The sequence below is a fragment of the Equus asinus genome, chromosome 3 (genome assembly GCF_041296235.1).
Source record: "Equus asinus isolate D_3611 breed Donkey chromosome 3, EquAss-T2T_v2, whole genome shotgun sequence".
Lineage (NCBI taxonomy): Eukaryota > Metazoa > Chordata > Mammalia > Perissodactyla > Equidae > Equus > Equus asinus.
In genome coordinates, this window is record NC_091792.1 from 34913468 (window position 1) to 34935828 (window position 22361).

Sequence of the window (22361 nt, forward strand, 5' to 3'; positions counted from 1 at the left end):
TAAATAGATAAACTTACTGAGAAATATAGCAGTTAGGAAACAACACACCTGATAACATAGCTTCAAAGTACGTAAAATTAACAGAATAAGGAGAAATTGATTTTAATGCTTTTCTCCCCCAGAAAATTACAAGTAAAGCAGCAGGATAAAAGATTTGAATAATAATTATCTAGCTTGATTGAAAAACCATCTCAATCTAATTATTAGATTCTGATATAATTTTCTATATACAATACTCTACCAAGTAAATAGAGAATATATATTTATTTTTTAAACATACAAGGAATGTTTATAAAAATTGACAGTGTACTGGCCATTCTAGAAATTTCATAAACTGATATCACATATGGCACATTTACTGAGCACAAGTAAAGATTCACTCCCCAATCCTGCATTCCCCTCACAAAAAAAGAAATAAATAAAAGGTCCACAAGAAAAAACTACTCACCAGCAAATTTATAAATATATTTCTCATTTGTTCATTGCCGAAAGGGGAAACCACTAGAAATATTCATATATTTAGGATTGAAAGAAAAAAAAAAAAACAGTAGCAAATCCTGGGGGAAGAAGTCATCATGCTACTCAAAAGGAAATTTATAATTCAAATGCATTTGTTAGAAAACAAGAACCACTGATAAGAGTGAAGAAGCTAGCTTTCAACTCAGGATGCTAGAAAAAAATCATAACAAAACAAACAATGACATGAGGTCAAATAAAGGACAGGGAAGGAAATATTAAAGGTAAATGCATAAATTTTAAAAATAGAGAACAAAAAGTTGACCCATAAAACAAAAGAACTGGTTATGTGAAAAGGCAAATCTTTGTATAATCAAGAAAAACACAAATAGATAAGTCACCAAAATAGTACCAGGAACGAAGAAGGGAATATAGATGCTGATAATAGGTATTGTAACAGCTAACCTTTATTGCATGCTTATGATGTGCCATGCACTGTTCTCAATACTTTACGTGTATTATCTTATTTAAACCTCACAATACTTTTTATGAGATAGGTGTTATTGTTATCTCCATTTTACAGATGAGGAAACCATGGCACAAAGTTTAATTAACAATTGAAGATCATACGCCTGGTAAATGGTGGAGCTGGAATTTTAACCCCAGTAGTCTAATTCTAGAATCTATGTTATTAGCCACCATCATCTTCATACTACCTCCAAGATATAGAGAACGTTTCTATAGATATAGAAGAGATTTAAACATTATTAGAAAATATTATGTTAAAGTTTATCGTAGTAAATATAAAAATCTACATAAAAAATGGGCACTTACTAAAAATATACCAAATTATCAATTATTAAGATTGGCTGGAGAAGACTTAGAAGACTAATTACAATATATGATCGCTCTTCCTCTTGATCCTCCTCCCACCAAAAGAGCAAAACTATTTGGTTTTACAGTGGAGATCTACCAATCTTTCAATAAATAAGAAATTCCCATCTCATCCAAAATGTTTCAGAGGCACAGAAAAAGATGAAAAATTTTTTAGTTCATTTTACAAAATCCCAAAAGTGTAGCTAAAGAAAAGAAAAATATGGGTCAATTTTATCATAATTTAGATGCAAAATTCCCCCCATACCACCCTACTTAAAACAAGAACTCATAGCAAACTAAAACCATAATGACTAGTAGGGTTTTTCCCAGAATTCCAAGAATGGTTCGAAATTGGAAAATCTAGTAACTTCATGATAATCTCAGTAGATGCTAGAAAATTATTTAGTAAAGTTCAAAACTTATCCATGATTAAGAAAAGTAGAAACTAAAAAATGAATTATTTATTTTGATAATGTCTATCTATAAAACCCTATAGCAAAAGTTTCATGTTTTGTGATACATTAGAATTGTTTCCACTAAAGTCAGGAATGTGAAGGGATGTCTGCTGTCACTGCCATTATTTAACACCATTAACTGTTAACTGGAGCTTCTTGTCAAGGCGAGAGTCAATATCTTAATGATATAAGTTCTCTTAAAATAACATATAAATTCAAGGCAATCCCAATAAAACCTCGATAATATTTTCCTGACTCTTGACAAGATAATTCTAAAATTCCACATGAAACAGTTAATGTACAAGAAAAATGTGATTATTTGGAACAAAGAGAGAAATTGTCTGCCAGATATAAAAATATATTTTAGCTATATTAATAAAATGAGTTGTGGCATTGATACAAGAAAAGGCAAATAAATCAGTGAAACAGAATATATATGTACAAGTATATGTAGGCACACATGGAAATTTAGTATTTAATAAAGGTGGCATTTCAATTCAAGGGAAAGTTTACGGGACATTGGTCTATTTGCAAATTTTTTTGGCTGGATTTTTTATATTATTATTTTTATATAATACAGATAGGTAGTATATACTCTATTACCTTTCTACACTTAATAGAACACTTAAATGATACTCGTCTCAATTTCCTGATCATCTCCTTAGCCTTAATATATATAATATGTGCATATTAAACCTTATCACTGAGACCTTTCAGATGCTTAATCACATCATTTGTCAAAGCGACTTTGTAGGCATTTAATTTGGACTTCTGAATTAGGTACTTTGTTTCTTAGATCCCATAGCCTCCTCTTTCATGAAATTTTGTTGTATTCCCCTAGACTCTAAATTAACCTTTTTGGGGCAGGAGTGATGGGTCCAGAAAGACTGCATAGGAAGAGGTGTTTCCAGTCCTCTTATTATCTGAAAAGACTTTCATTTTGCTCTCAGTTTTCATTAATAGTTTATCTGGGTATAGAATTCTAAGTTAAAATAATTGTTCTGCATATTTTGAAGACATTCTTCCTTTTTCTTCTAGAACCAAGTGTTATTACTGACAACTGTGAAAGTAGTCTGCTATTTATTTCTTGATAACAACCTTTCCCCCAAACCTCAAAAGCTTCTGGTATCTTCTCTTTATATTTAGTGTTCTGAAATTTCATAAAGATGTATCTAAGTGGTGCTTTTTTTTCTTCTTTTTTTTTTTCTGTCTTTCCTTTCTGATTACTTTAGTAGTCTCTTGCAGCCCAAAGATCTGTGTGTTTTTTCCACTCTAAGATATCTCTATCTCTACCTATATCTATACTATCTATATAGCTATTATCATTCATTCTTTCCATTTTCTTTTCTCTCTTTATTTTGGATAAATATTCACCCCCGGAATGATATTCTGTATCTCATACCTGTTAAAACAGTTTCTATATCTTTTCAGTTTTAACTTCATGTGTTGAGAGAGATCTTTGTCTTTCTCTTCCATCCCTTCTTTTGAATTTTTTTAAAAGAATTTCAGCAATCTTTATCTTAACTTTGAAGAATTCTTTTTTAAAAAATCCTTTCAAGCATCAGGTACATCTTTGAGGAATGAATGATTTTCTACAAGGTCTGTAAGGAAAGAAATTGGAAATCTTTTAAAGTTCTCCTTTCCCCTGGAGAAACTTTGTTTCAACTCAGATTGAGTGTTCTCATCATCTTTTTTTTTCTTTGTATTGTGATATTTCCTCAAATATCAGAGGATATTTGTCCATGCGTGATGATGAAGTTCTAGATTTCTTAACATAGGTTGCATGCTTGGATTTCTTCTCTTTGCAGGATTCACTCAGAGATGTGTGGGTCAGGAGAGCACAGGCTGGCTAGTCCTTGCATCAGTGCCAAATGAAAAGGCCTTTGTGTGGTGCCCCAGCTTCCCTGACAGGAATCCAGGCCAATTGTTGCTTTTCTTTAAGATTTTTTTCCATCACTCTTTATGAGGAATATTATTCTGTGATTTTCTTTTTATGTAATGGCTTATTCTGGTGTTGGTATCAGGGTCATTCCAGTCTCGCAGAATGAGTTGAGAAGTGCTTCCTCTTCTATTTTCTTGAAGAGTTTGTGCCTCAAATGTTATTTCTTCCCCAAATGTTAGGTAGAATTCACCACTGAAGACATATGAACCTGGAATTTCCTTTGCAGAAAGTTTCAAAACTATGAATTCAATGCCTTAAATGGATATAAACTAATTGTATCATCTATTTCTGCTTAAGTGAACTTTGGCAGTGTCTTTCAAGAAATTGAGCCATTTCATGTAAGTTGTTGAATTTATCAGCATAAAGCTCATTACCTAATAAGCATTTTAATATTTGAATAATTTGTAGTGGTTTCATTTCTGAAATTGGAAAGTTGTGTCTTCTCTTTTTTCTCTGATCAGTCTGACTAGAGGTTAAACAATTTTATTGATCTTTTCAAATAACCAGTTTTTAGTTTTGTTCATTTTCTCTCTGTTTTTCTGTTTTCTGCTCTCATCTTACCATTCCTTTTTCTCTGCTTTCAGCTTAATTTACTTTTTTTCCCTAGTGTTTTAAAATGAAAAATCAGGGCACTAATTTTAGACATTTCTATTTTTCTAATATAAGCATTTTAATGCTATTAAATTCCCTTTAGGCACTGCTTTAGCTGCTTCTCACAAATTTTGATATGCCATATTTTCTTTTCCATTCAGTTCAAAATATTTTCCAATTTGCCTTGTGATTTTTGCTTTGATCCATGGTTTATTTAGAAGTATGTTGTCTAGTTTCCACACTTGTGGGGGGTTTTCCAGAGATCTTTGTGCTATTATTTCTAATGTAATTCAATTGTTGTAAGAGAAAATATTTTTTAAGATTTAAATCCTTTTAAGTATATTGAAATTTGCTTTATTGCTCAGAATGTCATCTCCTTTGATAAAAAATGTTCTCTGTGCACTTGAAAATAATGTGTGTTCTGCTGTTGTTTGGTGGAATGTTCTGTAAATGTCAATTACTTACCTGTGGTATTGTTCAAGCCTTTGATTTTTTACCGATTTTTCTATTAATTATTGAGAGAGCAGTGTTAGAATCTTCAACTATAGTCCAACTGTAATTGTGGACTTGTTTGTTTCTCTTCTTCTTTCCACCAGTTTTTGTTTTATGTATCTTGAAGTTCTGTCATTAGGAACACAAACATTTAGGATTATGTCTTCTTGATGAACCAACTCCTTTTATCACTATGAAATGTCACTTTTTATCCCTGGTAATATTCCAAAATATTCTAAAAATGTATTTCTGAAAATCCTGGAATCTCTCATTTTTCTTCCTTTCTTTCTTATCATGGTAAGAATTTGCTATCTTTTGTACTTCTGTGTGGTCGTTTTAAACATAGGAAGGAAAGTGCTTAGCCATCCATCTTCATCTTGATCTTGAAGTGGAAAAGCCCTAAACTAAACTTTTAAGACAATTTTTTTGTTTGTTTGTTTAGCAATGTATTTCTTTGGCTACTTTGGTTGTAGGATAAGAGATTGTTTCAGACAAGCTTAAGGGGATTTTATAGAAATCTGAATTGGGAATATAGAACGACCAGCTCTTCATGAGGTGAACCCAGAAGGAGGTTTTAGATCCACAGTAGCACTGGGAATTCAGCAGGAGTCTGGAAATCTGATCTCTGATGCCTGTCTGATCCATTTTCTTTCTTGCCTATTCCTTCCTTCTTCTCTATGAATCATTTTTCTATCTCATTGCTTCTGCTTCTTTATAACATTAAATTGCCTTGGTCAAATTACTTAACCTCCCTATGCCTTGGTCTCTGTGAGTAATAACTCTTCACAGGGTTATTGTGAGGATCACTTAATACAGAGACCAGTGCACAGTATTCATATAATATATCTTACCCGTTACTATCTTGTCTGAAATAGAATGTAGCTAAGAGATGCAATATTTATGACAAGCTGTCCAGAATAGCCATTGTATTGTTCATTAGGTGTGCAAAGTCCTACTATGTTGCTCCATTTTCTTATATGAGGTCATGATAACTTTGTTTTGGAATTTACTATCAGGAAAAAGCTGTCCATCTTGAAGAACTGATGTGTTTCCTTTCATCAGGTCATGAGAATTCTATAGTCCATCACATCTTCCTTTTGTCCCAGAAGTTCAGAGTGAAACTTAATGTTCCCTCAGGAGAACCATATTAACTCTAGAGGGGAGTATATTTACATACTTCTGTATTTGCCTTTCATTTTCTATTTATAATCTGACAGCTGTGTAATATAAAATGTTAATTTTAAGTTTCTTCAATCCTTTCTAGAAAGAAAGTGAGCAAGAAACAAAGTTATTTTATGTAGGTCGGAAGAGTCTTAAAGGAGAATGAAACACAATCCCTGTTTTCAAAGAACTCTAAGTCTAGAGAAGAGCCCTTTCCTTATGGCAATTCACAGTAAGACATTTTTCATTGGAATTCAATACATGTACATAGATATTTCATATATGCATATATATGAAACAAAAGTGTAAAAGCACTAATATTCAAAATGTTCTAATCTCTTTAAATATTAATTCATTTAATCCTTGTAACCATTCCATGAGCCAGGCCCTACTATCATTATCCCTATTTTTTCCAGATGACGAAACTGAGGCACAGAAAGGTTAAGTAACTCGGCCAAAATCAATCAGTTACTTTGTCAGTAAGTGTGAAGCTAGAATTTGAGTCTAGGGGGTTTGGTTTTAGAAGCCATGCTCCATTTCACTACACCTGGCAGCCTCCCAATATTTAGCCTACATTGTACATTACTCTTTTCTATTCTATTTTATTACATTCTTTCATTTTTTAAATGCTAGTCATGACCCTCAAACTGCTGGGTCATAACCACTACCCACCAATGGGTCACAATCTATAGTCTGTTAAACATGATTCAAGAAGGAAAAAGACTTTACGTGTACATGATTATCAAGAGCGAATAAGAGAGTTCAAGCAGGCGCTCTGAACTCTACCACGTGAGTGAGGATGGATCAAAGGAGGCCTCACAGAGCAAGACACAGCTAAGCTGAGGCTGGAACATAAAATTATACCAAGTGCCCAAGGCAGGAGGAGGAAGGGCATTTCAGGCAGAGCACATGTACAAGGCTACAAAGCGGGGAAAGATCGCCATTCATTGATTCCCCCCAACACCTGTGAGCCAAGTACTGTGTGAGTACTGAGGATGCACATGTGAGCAAAGCAGCCATGGCTCCAGCCCTCTTGAAGCTTATAGTCTAGTAGAGGAAAAATGACAAAGCAATGCTGTAAGTGCCATGGGAGGAGTTCTGGACATTACAGGTATTACAGTAGCAAGGCTACCTAATACAGTTGAGCCATTTAAGGATGAGTGAGAATGAAATGAAATGGTAAGGGGAAAAAGCATTCTAGGCCAAGGGAAGGGTAATACACTAAAGTTGAGAGATAAGAGAGAACATTGTTTAATGAAGACCTGGGTAAATGCAGAGACAGAATGGTGTAATGGTTAAAGGATGGGTTTTGGAACCAGATTACCTAGGTCCAAATTCCTGCTCTTCTACTTAGCACCTGTGTGACCTTGGATAATTTACTTAATATCTCTGTGCTTCAATTTCCGTAGCTGCAAATGGAACCAACATAGATTTTTCTAGGATTAAATGACTGAAAACATATGAGGCACTTAAAGCAGTATCTGAAACATAGTACGTGCTTAACAAATATTAGTCATTATTATTATTTGAGCAAAGGATAAATTTCAAAGTGGGATTAGAAGAAATCACATAGTCTGGAGTGTGACTGGCTTTAGTTAAAAAATATTGGTTGAGGGCCTACTATGTGTTGGCTACTGTTATAAGTACTGGAGACTAAGGAGCGAACAATACATTCCCAAGCTGCTCAGGTTAGTTCAGAAGGAGTCCTCTTTGATTACTGCCTTACTCACTCCCCGCATTCATTCCATCAGTAAGCTCTGATCTCCCTATCACCAAAATATATTCTAAATAAGACCTTTTCTCATCATTTCCAGTACATCTACCCTGGTCAATGTACCATCATCTCTCTCTTTGGCTGTTGCCCAGGCAAATATCCACAAAACATCCTAAGTGACCCTTTTAAAATGAAGTTCTATCAAATCATTTCCCTGCTTAAAATGTTCCAATGATTTCCCAATAGACTTAGAATAAAATTTAAGCTCTTCAAAATTATTCTGACCAAATAACTTCTGATCCCTTAGGAATAATGTGAATGCAATGAAAAAAAATTTTTAAGAGGAAAAGAAGTTTGGAAAGATTCTTTCTCACTGATTATCTAGGAGTTTTAGAAGACACTATAGTAATTCATTAATTATGTTATGAGGGACAATCAATTATATTAGGGCACATTTATCCGGAAGGTTACAACATATTATTGACTAGAGAAAAAGTAGCTTAATAGTTCTAAGAAGAGTACTGTTCTAATTTTGAAAACAAACAAAAACAAGTAAATTAATACATAATTAATTCAGTTTAATTGATTTAAGAACTGAGGTGGCCACATTGGTGAACTTCCAAACAACCAAAATCTTTAAATGCAAAAACATAGAATGAAGCAAAAACTAATAAATCAAAAACATAGCAAGTTTTTCTAAAATATATTTCTCATTTTCCTGCCATATGAAACAGAGTAAGGTGAACAAAACAATACTTTGATACCAAATTTCAATTATTAGTTTATGGTATATGCATTCAATGGAATATTATTCAGCCTTAAAAAGGAAGGAAATTCTTGCATATGCCACAACATGGATGAACTTTGAGGACATTCTGCGAAACGAAATACCAGTCACAAAAGGCAGTGACAAATGAAAGCCAGTCACAAAAAGATAAACACTGTAGGATTCCACTTGTATGAGTTACACAGAGTAGACAAAATCATAGAGACAGAAAGTATAATGGTGGTTCCTAGGCACTGGGTGCAGGAGGTAAAAGGAGAGGTATTGTTTATCAGGTATAGCGTTTCAGTTTTGCAAAATGAAAAGAGTTCTGGAGATGGATGGTAGTGATGGCTGCACAACTGCGTGAATGTACTTAATGACAAGTACTTAATGTACTTTGTATGCTTAAAAATGGTTAAGATGGCAAATATTATGTTATGTAAATTTTTCCACAATAAAAAATTTTTAAAAAGAGAATGATAATGCTGTACTCTTTAATTTAGAGGTAGGAATCACCTAATTTTGCATACTATAAAAGACTCCGATTTGGTAATATCTGAGGAAGCCCCGGGAAAGCAAAAGAGTATTTGTGAGCCCATAACCTGATTTTGTTCTAAGTACTGAGAAGATGACACTGTTTATTATAACATCTCGAGTTTCCAATGTAGAAAATAGAATAAGGTACGGGTATGAAGCAATATCAACATTGATGATAATTTTTTAATCATAACGGAGAATGGAAAATGGTGTAATTAGTTTTGAATCTTTGCACGCATGCTTTCTTAAAACAGAGAGAACACGGTACCAAAGACAAAACTCAACCTAATGAAACCATCTCGCCCCATGAATTATGGGTGATGTGGCTGAGTTCATCCCACTGACTGTCAGTTCCGACTGATTCAACTACTGTGGTACCTGGGTGCTTATCTCCTCTCATCACTTTGCTCCTTGTTACTGAAAAGGCAACTTCCCAAGTGATTTCCAAATAGAGGAGTGCCATTGTGCACCTCGAGGTTTATGAGCTATTATAGGAAGAGCTACATTCTCTGGCTATATTCCATGTATTTCTAAGACTATAGCTTTATACTTAAAGCAGTCTTATCATAGTAATGACAAGTTTAAGCAATTTATAAAAAGATTTTAAAAACTGCTTGGAATATCTCAGCAGGCTACGTAAATTGTATTGCTTGGCACAGCATAAATAAATTTCTGCAAAGTTACTATGTGTTGAAATTTTAAAAAATTGTCCTTTCAGTTGGCATTACTAAGTTTGAAATGCATCTCTTATTAAAAACTCTGTTTTCTGAACATGATGAAAATGATATCCAGTGCAAAGTAAAACAGGTAAGTATACATTTTTTAAAGAAAAATGATAAATTAATATCACTACCTAAATCAATACTCAAAGTTAATGCAAAATATTTAGGTTATTTATATTATTAATAAATGTTTTAAAAAGCCAAAGAAAAATGATCAATGACAGTTAAAGATAATAGGTAAAGTGAGTGTTGTCTACGTGTGGTTCACGTAGAGAATCTCATTTAACTTCCATCAGAATTTCCTCTTATTATCTTCTCAAATAGTTGTGGAAATCAAAGATTAGAGAAGTCGGCTAACCTGCATAAGATTACATACACAGGTATCAAGTACTAAAGCCATATTTTCAACAGAGGAAGAAACCAGCTCCCATAATAGCCAGAGCTGCAATGCCATAATTCTCATGCTTTTCCCTGACAAAGATCCTTTTTTAAAGTCTATTAGAGCTGCTAAGTTTAAATAGTTTACATGAAAACAATATTTTAAAGCAAACTTTTGAAGGACATAAAGACAAACATGCCTAAGAAATTGGCACTTTTGTGTTCTGTTGACATTTGAAATCTTTGTTCCCTTTTTATCCCCCAATTTGCTTTGCTGAAAATCTGAGATCCTTTTTGCACCTAGTGAACAATCGTTTTTAAGTTCCTTCCAACTGCACTTTTTAGATTCCCAAATTTGAAACTTTATTGATGTCAATATTTTTTTATTATGGTCAAAAAGTCTTTTTTTCCCCTAGTTTCACATCCTAGAGTTCTGCTGTGGAAGATAATACTAGAATTTAAATAAATAAGTAAATAAAGAAATAAAAATAAAAAGGAATGGCACCCCTCCTCTGTTCTCATCTGTATTCTGTGCTATTGCTTTTTTTTCTTTTTTAACATATATTTAGGGGAAAGAAAGGAATAATTGTCTCTCTGCTTCAGAGAACCCAAATCCTGTCTCTTTATCTTGAATCAAGAAGAAGACCTTAACATCCAATTTACTACCTAGAAGGAAAGGGGCAGACTCTTTCCTTCTCTTCCCTGCCTGTTCCTGTTAGTCACGTAACCATTTATTTGGCAATTGCCTTCTTCAGAAAGAAGAATTTGCAAAATTCTGTACAGAATTTTAATTTGCAAAATTCTATACAGAGTTTACTAATTTACAAAACAGTAAAATGTTTTGAAGAGAAAAATAATGATTTCACAAAATTATTTGAAAGTAAACAAAATGAGTGACGCAGAGGAAGAGCACATGTGAAGGGGCCTAAACACCCATAAGGTTACCATGAAATATTAAATCCCAAATAAATATTTTCATCTTGTTACATATATTTTGAGTGCCTGGTCATTGTGCAAATCCAGGTGCTAAATTGATAACAAGGGTATGCGTAGTTCATAAAAGCACTTTTGGAAGGCAATTTTGAAACAAACGCAAGATGAAAACCTAAGACTGGCAAAACGCTAATTTACTTTGAGTAAATATAATACAATTTGAAATAAAGCAGGAGAGCAACGCTTTAAAAGATATGAAAATAAATGATTCTTTGTTTCTTCATAACCCAAACTTCTTGAATACAGTAACTGATGGTTCTAATGGCCACTGTGCTGACAAAGTGATGCTCAGTAAACATCAACTGACAATGCTGAAAGATATTCTGAAAGAAAGCAGTATCTTACAGAGGCACTCAGTTTTGAACTAAATCTATTCTTCCACATAATAGAACTTGATATCCGAAGCAGAAAATAATATTGAGCAGATGAACATTCTCTGTCCCTTGATGATTTTGTTTATTTGTATCCTCATATACATAGCTAAAGCTGCGAAAACTGCCCCCCAGAAATTTTTATTTGAATCTATAAATGACACTTTTGTTACTTAGCTACTCAAAGCAATTATGATATGATAATAAGTGACACAAAGTCCTTTTTAAGACCAATAATGCATTCTGATAATATAATACAGAATAAAAACATCCAAAGCACAGAAACACATGACCTTCCTTAGTTGTTAAAGATCAGTTAACTACTATCAAGGAACTATTTGAAGACTTATCTAAGAAAGTCAAATTATCAATGTACAAAAAAATGTACCTATTAGGCACAATGATAATCTAGTCACTTAAAATGTAAGGAAGCATACTGAAATTCCTTCTGTAAATATAGATGGTAAAAAACCCAGAAGCTCTTGCCTTTGAACTATTTTACCCATTCTAAGTAAAATAAACTCTCATCAATTGGATTTGGCTGCTATTCCAGTAAAACTACTTTAGCTTAACCTGCTCATTTATTCTTTTAAATTTTATACTCCTACTTATGTGCATAAAATACTTTTGAGGAGTTAAACTTCCTCAATTCAAGGGTCAAGCCAGCTACATACAACATTTAACTAAAAGTGTTGTAACCAAAGAATATTCATAGCAGTATACCTATTTCTTGATTAATCTTACATTTATTCTTTCACTCATTCATTCATTTAACATCTAGTTGTTGAGCTCCAACCATGAGCCAGACCCTGTTTAGGCTCTGGGGAAACAGCAGCATACCTACAGACACATTCCTGTTGCTGTGGACCATCCATTCTGCTAGGGATGAAGACAGTTGACATGTAAACTCCTAATGAAAGATGGGAGCCAGGTTACAGCAGAAATAGACCCAGATGATTTGACTGAGAGTGAGTGTGGGTGGGGTGAGAGCTACTAGATGATGAGGTCAGGGAACAGCAGAGTGAGGAGGTTACATTCAAGGTAACACCTGCATGACAAGAAGGAGTGTCAGCAATAAAGGCCACACTGAGAGGAATGAGTGGTGGGGAGAACAGGTGGTTACCATAAGGGAAGCGGGGCGGGGGAGGGCAAAAGGGGTAATTAGGCTCACATGTGAGGAGATGGACTATAATTAGTTTTTGGGTGGTGAACATAATGTGATCTACACAGAATTCAAAATATATTACGATTTACATCTGAAAGCTATATATTGTTATAATTCAATGTTACTGCAATTAAAAAAAATTTAAAAAACATTAAAAAAAAAGAAGATAAAGTCAGAGAAGTCAGCAAAGTGCAAACCACACACAGCTTTAGGCCATGATGAAGAGTTTAGAGTTTATCATAAGAGCAATGGGAAGCTCTTGGAGGGTTTTAAGTAGGGGAGTGTCACGATCTTATTTTTTCAAAAGATCACTCTGGTGGCTGAATTTTGGTGGAGTAGAGGGAATATTAGAAAAACAGAAGACTATTCTAGCAGTCTTGGTAAGAGATGACAGTGGCTGTGCAAGGAAGAGAAGTTGATGAACACAGGATATATTTTGAAGTTATATCTGATAGGAAATACTGATGGAGTAGATAGGAGAGGGGTGGTGAAATTCAAGTCTGCCTTGTTGCCATCTACTGAACTGGGGGAAGATTGTGGGAGGAATATTTTTGGGGGTGGGAGTGAGGGGCAGTAGAGGTAAAGCAAATATGTCAAGGAGGCAGCTGGATATAAAAAATTTGGAGCTCAATGGAGAGGTTGGGGCTGATTTACAAGTTTGATAGCTGTCAGGTTATTACTAATGTTTAAAGCCATAAGACTGGATCCAGATAGAGAGTGTAGCTGGAGTAGAGAGCCTAAGACCCAGCCTTAGGACAACCTACCACTGAGAGTTTGAAAAGAGAAAGCCAGCCAGCAAAGGAGACTGAGGCAGCACAGTCAAAGAGTTTGGAGGAAAACAATAGAACATGGCATCCTGGAAATCACAAGTACAGAATGTTCAAAGAGAGACTGCTCAACTCTATCAAATGCTGAAAAGACATCAAGCAAGACAAGGACAGAAACATGACCATTAGACGTGGTAAAGATGGAGGACATTGGTTACCTAAACAGATTTCAATGAGTCCTGGGGCTGAAAGCCTATTTAGAATCAACTGAGGAAAGAATGGGATGTGGAAATACTGAGAGTGCTTCTGAATGCAGTGAAGAGTACAGAAAAATGGGGTAGAACTTGGAAGGGAATACGAAGTCAAGGGAAATACTAGAGTAGATATGAATGCTAGTGAGGTTGATCCAACGGAAAGGGAGAAATTGATGATGTAGAGGGAAAACATGTTTAACGGCAAGAGGAAGACTTGGAACAAGTAAGAGGGGTGGTATCCAGAACACAAGTAAGGGTATCATCCTTAGACAAAAACAGGTACTTTCCACTCATTGCAATAGGAGGAAAGTCATAGAGTGTGAGTTTACGTACAAGTAGGTTGGTGTATTTTGGGGTAGATGATGAATTGTTATTGTAGGACTAGAAAAAGAGCACATGCATATTATGGGTATCAAAGCTAATGTACATCAGTTGTATAATAACTATAAATAAGTATATCTATTACCCTCCTAGAGAAGAATAAGGGAGGATAGAGAGGGATTTGAGGGTATATCTTACATATTGCTTTTGTCTGATTGAAAATTTGATTCACCAATTTGTTCCCATTACATCCTTGTACACTGAGGATCTGCGGCATACCAGTTTGTGCATTTTATGTCATCAGAAAGGGAATCAAATTCAAAATTTGTCTTCCTTGGCTAGTTTCATCCTTCCACCTTAGTCTTCTCTGATTTCCTCTAGACCTCTAGGCTGCACCTCACAGGACAATCAACAGTCATTCATTCCATATTTGTTTCTTGCTCTTAGATCTTACTGTCTCAAATAGAGACAAAGATGGGGCCAGGTATTTTATGACAAAATATAATTTTCTCTCCCACTGTGAAAAATCTAGCATTAGATATAAAGTAAGGACTTAACAAATGCTTCTTGACCAATTTATCTTTTTAGAGTTGAATGGCTAATAAAACGTTTTATGCAGCAATTCCTTGGCTAACAGAATATGCATAATTCCTCTTGGCACCTGCTGGGTATTGCTGGGGGATGCTGAAATCATTCATCAATTTTCTCCTTTACATGCTATTCAATTAGTTTTTTGGGGGCAAGGTCTAGAATGTATATCAATCAAAAGCAGATTAGTGAGATAAGTACAAGCTATCTTCCCACTAAGGTTTGCATCCACTATCTCAGGGAAAGAGCTTTAGTTGAAAAAAATATTCAAATGAAAGAAGCTTTAAGAAGAACACAATAGCAAGGCTTGAGAATTATCCAGCGCTACTTGTTTTCTGTAGCATAACATGGATTTGAAATCCATTTGGTAATACCCTTAGTGAAAAAGATAATATTATTAAGAGAACACTTATTGGCATAGCTTATTTTGCATTGTCTTAAATCAAAGTTTTCTTCACTCCAGACTGAAAGCTTAGAAGATTTTAAGTATACAGATTTTTGAGCTTGTTAAATTATGTGAGACATTAGTTAAATTCCAAATTTAATAATTCTTAAGCCAATTACAGATATTTGATGTCATTATATTTAAATCAGAATGCAAATATCGCTCATACATATTTTTCTTTTAAGAAGTAATTGTATCATCAGACAATATTGACCTTTAATTTTATCCAAATGGTCACCATGGAAAGTTAATGAATTAACAACCAGAACAGCGTTTAACCAAAGACCCCAGATACTACACGCAGCAGTCAATAAAGCTCCAAGGAAAACAGTTACTGTAAAATTTTGTCACTCTATAAAATAAAGTAGCTACTGACAGAAGGAACTATTCCATTTTTCCATGTCGTATGGAAACTGACAAAGATAATATCTGATAAAATGAAACATACCAAGAGACTTAGAATTTTAGACTATATGAAAACCTATACCAAAAATATCATTAGGAATGCTCTTTCACTGGTATACCATAGCACTAAACAAAACTAATAGAATGTCTTAAAAGCATTTGCTGTATAAAATATTTTAATTGAATCATTTAATGAATTCCATAAGATGCATGTGCATTTATAAGATTTTCGCTTTTCAATGCTTACATCTAAAGTTCTAACAGAGTCACTAAGCATGTAGGTAGGAAATATTAAGCCTGTTTAGCTATTCTTCTAGGTTTCCATTCATTTCTTACTAACCTTCATGGACTTTTATACTGTTTTTAGGCTTACCATCAATTAGGTTATAACTAGTGGAAAATGGCAAAGTTTATGTTGTTCATTTAAAAAATAAATCCAGACAATTAGAATTATTTTAAAATTAACCAATAAACTATGATCTGTTAAATCTTTTTGTGGGTTCTTGGTGGGGCGGCGGGAGAAGATACCTTATTAAAGGATTTTTTTTAAAATCACAAGAAAAAATGAAATATGCATCTTTCTCTTAAAGCTTTTTTCTCCCCCATGGAGGCAACATACCTTAAAATGGAGGTTATTAAGCAATTAACGGCACAGGTTTAACTAAAATATTGCAAATGTGATAATATAATATCTTGGTAAATATGAGAATTTTGAAAGCCATAAAATTAAAGACTTTGATATGTGTAAGATCAATAGATATGACTTATCACTATTTAATATGAGCTTTAATTTTTAAATGCCATGTTCCAATGAAAAAGTGTACTGCACAGGAAAATTGAAATTTCAATAAAGAATTAAGACAAAAGAAACAAACTTTATATTAAAGTATCTTTAAGAGGTTATACTTACGCAGCAACCTCCGCTTTTGACAATCCTTTGAAATTCTCTTCCAGATAATGATCTATGTCATTTTTTTCTTTGATCAATTGAGACCTAAATGAAATGGAAAGAAATAATAAAGCACTGCCTTATCAAGTTGAAAAGCTACCAAATATATAAAATGCCACCAGGAGAACAGCAATATTCAGGAATAATACCATATATAATAAACGTTCTACAATAGCTATAGAGTTAGGTTGTTGATTGATAATTTCAAATTTTGAATTTTCTTGAATGGAAAAAGACAGGGAAGAAGATTAAACCCAATGTGTAAACAAATAAAAGACAAACACGTTAACAAAATCTGCAGCCTTAAATAAATGGAGTTTTCTCCTCAAAGCTTTTAAGATCTTCCATGTTACTCACATTGTTTCACAGAATAATTTGCCAACTATAGAAGTGATATTCTCTTGGCACAGAATCCTGAACTAAGAATATGTATTTGATACATATGTGTAAAATTTATCTGTTCTAAACACCAGCAAATTTTGCTCTGAAATGCTGTTGAGTGGGGGTTTTTCTGTCACACATAAAATTCAAATTGTTATTAAAAGTTCAAGGTGCAAAGTGATTTTAAGAGGACTTTACTGAGAAATATGTTACATGTTTAGTGCATTCATTCTTCACACCCCTTGCAGCTTTAAAAATAAGCTTACTATTAACATCTTACAACCATACGAGTATGGGACCAAGCAAATATCTGATTTTACTCAGAAGCTAATGGAGAAGGTTGATACAAAACTTTGCTTTAAATGGTTACAATAAAAATATTTTTCTTCAACAAAATGAGTGCAAGAATAATATTCTTTAAAATACCTCTTATTTTAGGGATGCGAGATTGGGCTATGTTTCTGCTCATGTTGAAAAGAAAATGTAGTCTCAATCATTAAAGAAGACAGAAAGAATAAACTTTTTCAGACTTTGTTAATATTTCACATTATTTAAAAGTAAAATGGAAAATAATATATATATACTGGTAATATAATGTTATGTCAGTTATAGCCCAATAAGTAAATATGTGTATTATATACTGAAATTATGCATCACTGAAGAATTTCTGATTTTCAAAAATTTTTGAAAGAAAATTTGATTTGCTATTATAAAAGAATTTTTATGTTAGTATAGCCGAATGTATTTATTTTGGTCCAGGGGCTTTGGTCTTTCCCAGAAATACTGAAAATGAGGTATGATCCTTCTCAGAACAAAGTAGTCTCATAATGCTTTGATCATTATGCCTTGCAGGAATTGAAAGGAATGCACGTAAGAAAAATAATCAAACCTACATATGTAAATTATTTATATTGATAAATAATATGTGCATTACTAGAAACCAATACGGCTATAAATGGCAATGTCTAAATAACACAATCTCAGTTAATATTCATAATCATGACAAAACACATTGCGTTCTCTGTCCTGGCATTTCTTGGCTATAACTCCAGGAGCTCGGCAGCCGTTCACGGGCAACAGCAGTTTGATGATGCGCTTTCAGGCTCCAGGATCATTTTAAGAGCTAAATTGTGCCTGCCAGCCTACCCTGTTAGTAAGACTGTGTCCTCTTTCCCCCAAAACAGAAATCAGCACTCACAGCCTTGTGGATTATAAGCCATAGACTTTTCACTCCTAAAGCATCTGCTTTCTATTCTCCACACACATTTTAAAAATGAAATGTATCTCCGAAGTTTTATAGGAACCATGATATAATTGGAATAGGAAATAAAATGATCATACGAGCACTAGCTTGCTAATTAAATATATTCTGAATATTTGAATGAAGTTCATCAATCCTTTTGAAACAGTAAATTTGAATATTTTGAATATAACAAATACTTTTGTCTTTAAACAATTTTGTTTTTGAAATATGATATTGACTTTTCTTACTGCAAGAAATTCATTCCGCAGGAGAAGAAATAAAAACCAGGGCCACGTACCTTGGAGCTGTTGTGGGGGAGCAAGGCAGCTTCTGTCTAGCTAAGGACGTAAGCTTTGGGCGTGTCATGGGCAGTGGGGGCAGGGTGGTCATTCTGAACTATAAAAAGAAAACGAAATGGTATTTTAAAGGATAAATCTTCCAAAGAATCCTTTAAGACATTATTAGAGATCCACAGTCTGTCATCTGAGCTGAGAATGCCTCTGTGAGCAGAACTATAGCTCTTTATTCAGGAATGATACTCAGTAAGTGGATTCTGCAGGTTGCGTCTCTCATTATTTTCCTCCACAATCTGCCTTTTGGCCAATTTATGACTTACCTTCATCTCCATTATGAAGTACACAAGGAGAAAATCTGATAAATGAGTTGAAGATTCAGACAGTCAGGAGCTTTGGTATGAGTTTTGTTAAGTAACATGGTTGCAATTAAAGGGTGAAGATTTTTAGGACAGCTGTGGATTTCAGATTTTCCTGCTTTGCTTTCCTGTTACAGTCAATAACTGAAAATTGCTCATACTTTGCTATTTTCCAAAAACTTTATCACTCACAAATAAAGGCTTTCCCTTAGAAGTGATAGATGCTAAGAATGACTCTCAACAAGGAGAGAGCTATCCTGAGGGACACACAGCTACAAGAGTGTAACAAATCACTTCAAAATATAGTGGGTTAAAAAAGATTGTTTAAAACAAAAATCATTTTATTATCTTTTGCACTTTTTGCCGGTCAGCAATTAGGACAGGGCACTGTGGGAATGGCTTTTCTCTACTCCACAATGGCTGGGGCTTCTGCTGGGAAGACTCAGAAGGTTAGGGGTAGCTCAATGGTAGGAAGCAGGAATCATCTGTCTTCACTCATATATCTGGTGGTTGATGCTAACTACTAGCTGGGACCTCAACTGGGTATGTCTGCCAGAATACATACATATGGCCTCCTCATATGGCTTGGGCTTTTTCACAGCATGGCAGCTGTAGACTTCTGATATGGCAGCTCCGGGCTCCAAAGGCAAGTATCCCAAAGAAAAGCCAAGTGGAAGCTGTATCTCCTTTTAAGGCCTGTCCTTGGAAGTCACATAGCATCACTTCCACTGTAATGAGCCCGCCTAGATTCAAGACTAGTGAACACAGACCCACCTATTGATGAGAGAGCATCAAAGTCACATCGAAAGAAAAGAACATGAGATGGGAGATAGTGTTGCAGCCATCTTTGGGAATTGCAATATGCCACAGTGGAGAAGGTAAGTGAGCAAGAATAAAGGTGGATCTATAAAATCAAGTTATATAAACCTTACCCTGAAGAGGAAGAAATGTGGAAATATGTCTGTGGATTTAGAATAGAAAAATTGTCACATGTTGCAAGGGTTTTCAGATGCAAAATAACCCACGCTTCTACTGTTAAAGAGAGAAGCATCCAAAAGCCCAGTGATTCCCCACCACTATTTCCGCCAGTTTTGACCTCTATCTACGCTTAGCTCCACTAAGCAACTGGAAGGCTTGTTTTCACTTTTGAATCACTTGTCTTGCATTCACTACCTGTGTCTCCTAGAGTAAATGACTATCAATCTAGGCCTTGAATATATTCAACAGATATTTATCGAGCTTCTATTTGGTGTCAGGTACTATTGTAGGTGCTGAAGATAACAGCAGTGAACAAAAATCTCTGACCTCAGGAATTCACATTATAGGGGGTGGATATAGGGGAAAAACAGATGATACATAAATAAAGTACATAAAACACCAGATAAGATCTATAGCAAAAAATAAAGCAATGAACTAGAAAGTACCCAAATGCTCACCCAGTAGCCAAGGGATAAATAAGAGCAGAAGGAGAGGAAGTCAAAGAAGTTAAGAAGAAATTTGGTGTTCTGATGGTATAGGGTCTTGAAGGCTACTATAAAAATTGTGAGTTTTACTCTGATTGAGGTAAGAATCCATTGGAGGATTTTGAGCAGAGGAGGGACGTGATCTGACTTCCACCTTGAAAGGATCCCTCTGGCTTCTCTTTTGAATTTAGACTGTACGGGGAAGAAGGGCAGAGAGCAGAGAGGCCAGCTGGGAGCTTGCTGTGAGTTCTGGGTGAAAGAGGATGGTGGTTTAGGAGGCAGAAGTGGAGGTGGGGAGACATGGTCTCACCTGAGGTAGAGCCTCCTGTAGATGGCTGAGACACAATATTTCTCTACTGCCGCAAAGCCATGGTGGGGGGTGGTGGGAGGAGGAGAGCAATAATACTTGAGGGAAAATCTTTTGAAATTCAGTGTAGAAATAGATAGTCTTGTGTTCTGAAAAAAAAATTATTACCCTAGCCTGAAAATAATTTTTCACATAATAATGCCAAAATTCTAATGTAGATCAATGTCTTGTTTTAGATATAATAGAATCCTAATATTACCCAGATTATCAGGGCATGATATGATCCATGAAACATAATGTCCACTTATTTTTATATAGTTATAGCTTTAAAGTACACAGTCTAAACAGCAAATGTTAGTCCTCTCCTCTAGAACAAACATGAGAAACATATTGTATTATACTTCATAACTTCATAATCTAGTGACTTCTTCTGTAACTTAAAAAAATCTATTTTTCTGATCAGCTGTTATATTCACTAGTTCTTGGGATAACCAGAACTGACTAAATGGCAACATTATGCAGAACATGTAGTGAGAAGTCATGATGAACATAGGGTTAGACCTCATGTACGGGTTTGAAGGGACACCAAAACTCCCCAGACCCAATTCCCATGAGCCTATTTCAGAGAAGCTGTGAAGACGCTATGTTCCAGAGTCCTCTGATGCTACAGAGCAAATCTGGGCCATCTCAGTTCTTAACCCTGATCTGTTTACCCCTAGCAGATTTCGAAAGGGAGAGAAGAAAGCAATGACTGTATTTGCTTCAGCTGGGACATTCCGTCCTCTATGAATTAAGACACTGTTCTGAGAGCCCCGTTTGCTTACCAAGAGCATTGAGGCAGGGGTGGTCTCTGCATTCTTGCAGGGGCCTTTGAAGGGTTCACCCAGGAGCTTCAAAATGAGGAAAAGCTACTGGTAATTTTACCAAATACTAGGAAGACCCAGCTACTTGTAGACGGACAGAGGGACCAGGCCCCAGAAGCTCTGATCCAGCCAATATATCCCATCAAGATAGGCATAAGCCCCCTCAAAAGTTGGGCTTCCAGTACATGATATAAAATTCATCCTTTTTGATGTTAGATGGTTAGATGGGTTAGATGATTTCTGCTAGAAAATATAAGCATTGAATGAAATCAAACGCAATGTTATACATGGAGAGGAACATGTCTTCTTTGTCACACAGATCAACTGTGATTTTTCTTTTTCTTTTTTTTTTTTTTTCAAAATCTGAGTTAACGTTTCCTACCATTAAAGTTTCAGCTGCCAGTTCCTTCATTTTGCTCTCCTCTGATCTGAGAACATTAGCAGCAGGAGCACCTTTACTCTTAAATTTAGTTTAATGTAAGTATTGCAAGCCCTGCTGGCAAGCCTTAAGGCACAAACTCTGAATGGGGGGTGGTCAGAGCTGAATGATAAAGTGGAAGAAAAGTTATTAACTGCATGTTGGAAATAATATCCCTCGACTAATCTGTTTGGGAAAGTTTAAGGTCAAAGTTAGGGTGGAAGTTGAGCAGGGCTCCCTCCCTGTTATAAACCCCTATCTTACCTTGCCTGTGCCTGCTGGGAAAGGGGATTTTGTTTTTCACAATATGTGGTCACATAAGGGTATTTTGCTTTACATAATAGATACAGTGTATACTGAAATTTTACACATATAATATTTGAACTGCATCAAATATTTAAAGGGATCCCGTAACAAATTATTTTCTTATCTAAGGAATCACCATCTTTTTCATGTTTTATAAGTTTAGTCTTATTTATGTTACATATTCTTAAAGCAGCCAAGTAGCTGTATTCCAGCATATAAAAGCAGCGAAGGGGAAAATAAGTGAGAAAAAGCGCAAGCATGCTTAGAAGCCTGTTGTTTCAGAGTTAAATTATACCTATCGAGTGAAGAAAGCCTTTTGCTCTTTGTTAAATGAGTTGTATCATTTTCCTGGTGTTAGATTGACAGTGTTCTCAGCTCCT

At 34.8% G+C, this 22361-nt stretch overlaps 1 protein-coding gene across 4 annotated transcripts in view; it reads right to left on the reverse strand.

Annotated features, from left to right (window-relative positions):
* TTC29 (tetratricopeptide repeat domain 29) overlaps window positions 1–22361 on the reverse strand; it is a 209784-nt gene that overhangs the window by 183025 nt on the left and 4398 nt on the right. For all 4 annotated transcript variants that reach the window (XM_014838138.3, XM_070504863.1, XM_070504862.1 and 1 more), the window contains exons 3-4: window positions 18271–18368; window positions 16310–16393 (exon numbers count right to left, since the gene is read on the reverse strand). In XM_014838138.3, coding sequence (XP_014693624.1) covers window positions 16310–16393; window positions 18271–18362 — 176 coding nt within the window. In that variant the 5' untranslated portion in view covers window positions 18363–18368. The remainder of the gene's footprint in view (window positions 1–16309; window positions 16394–18270; window positions 18369–22361) is intronic.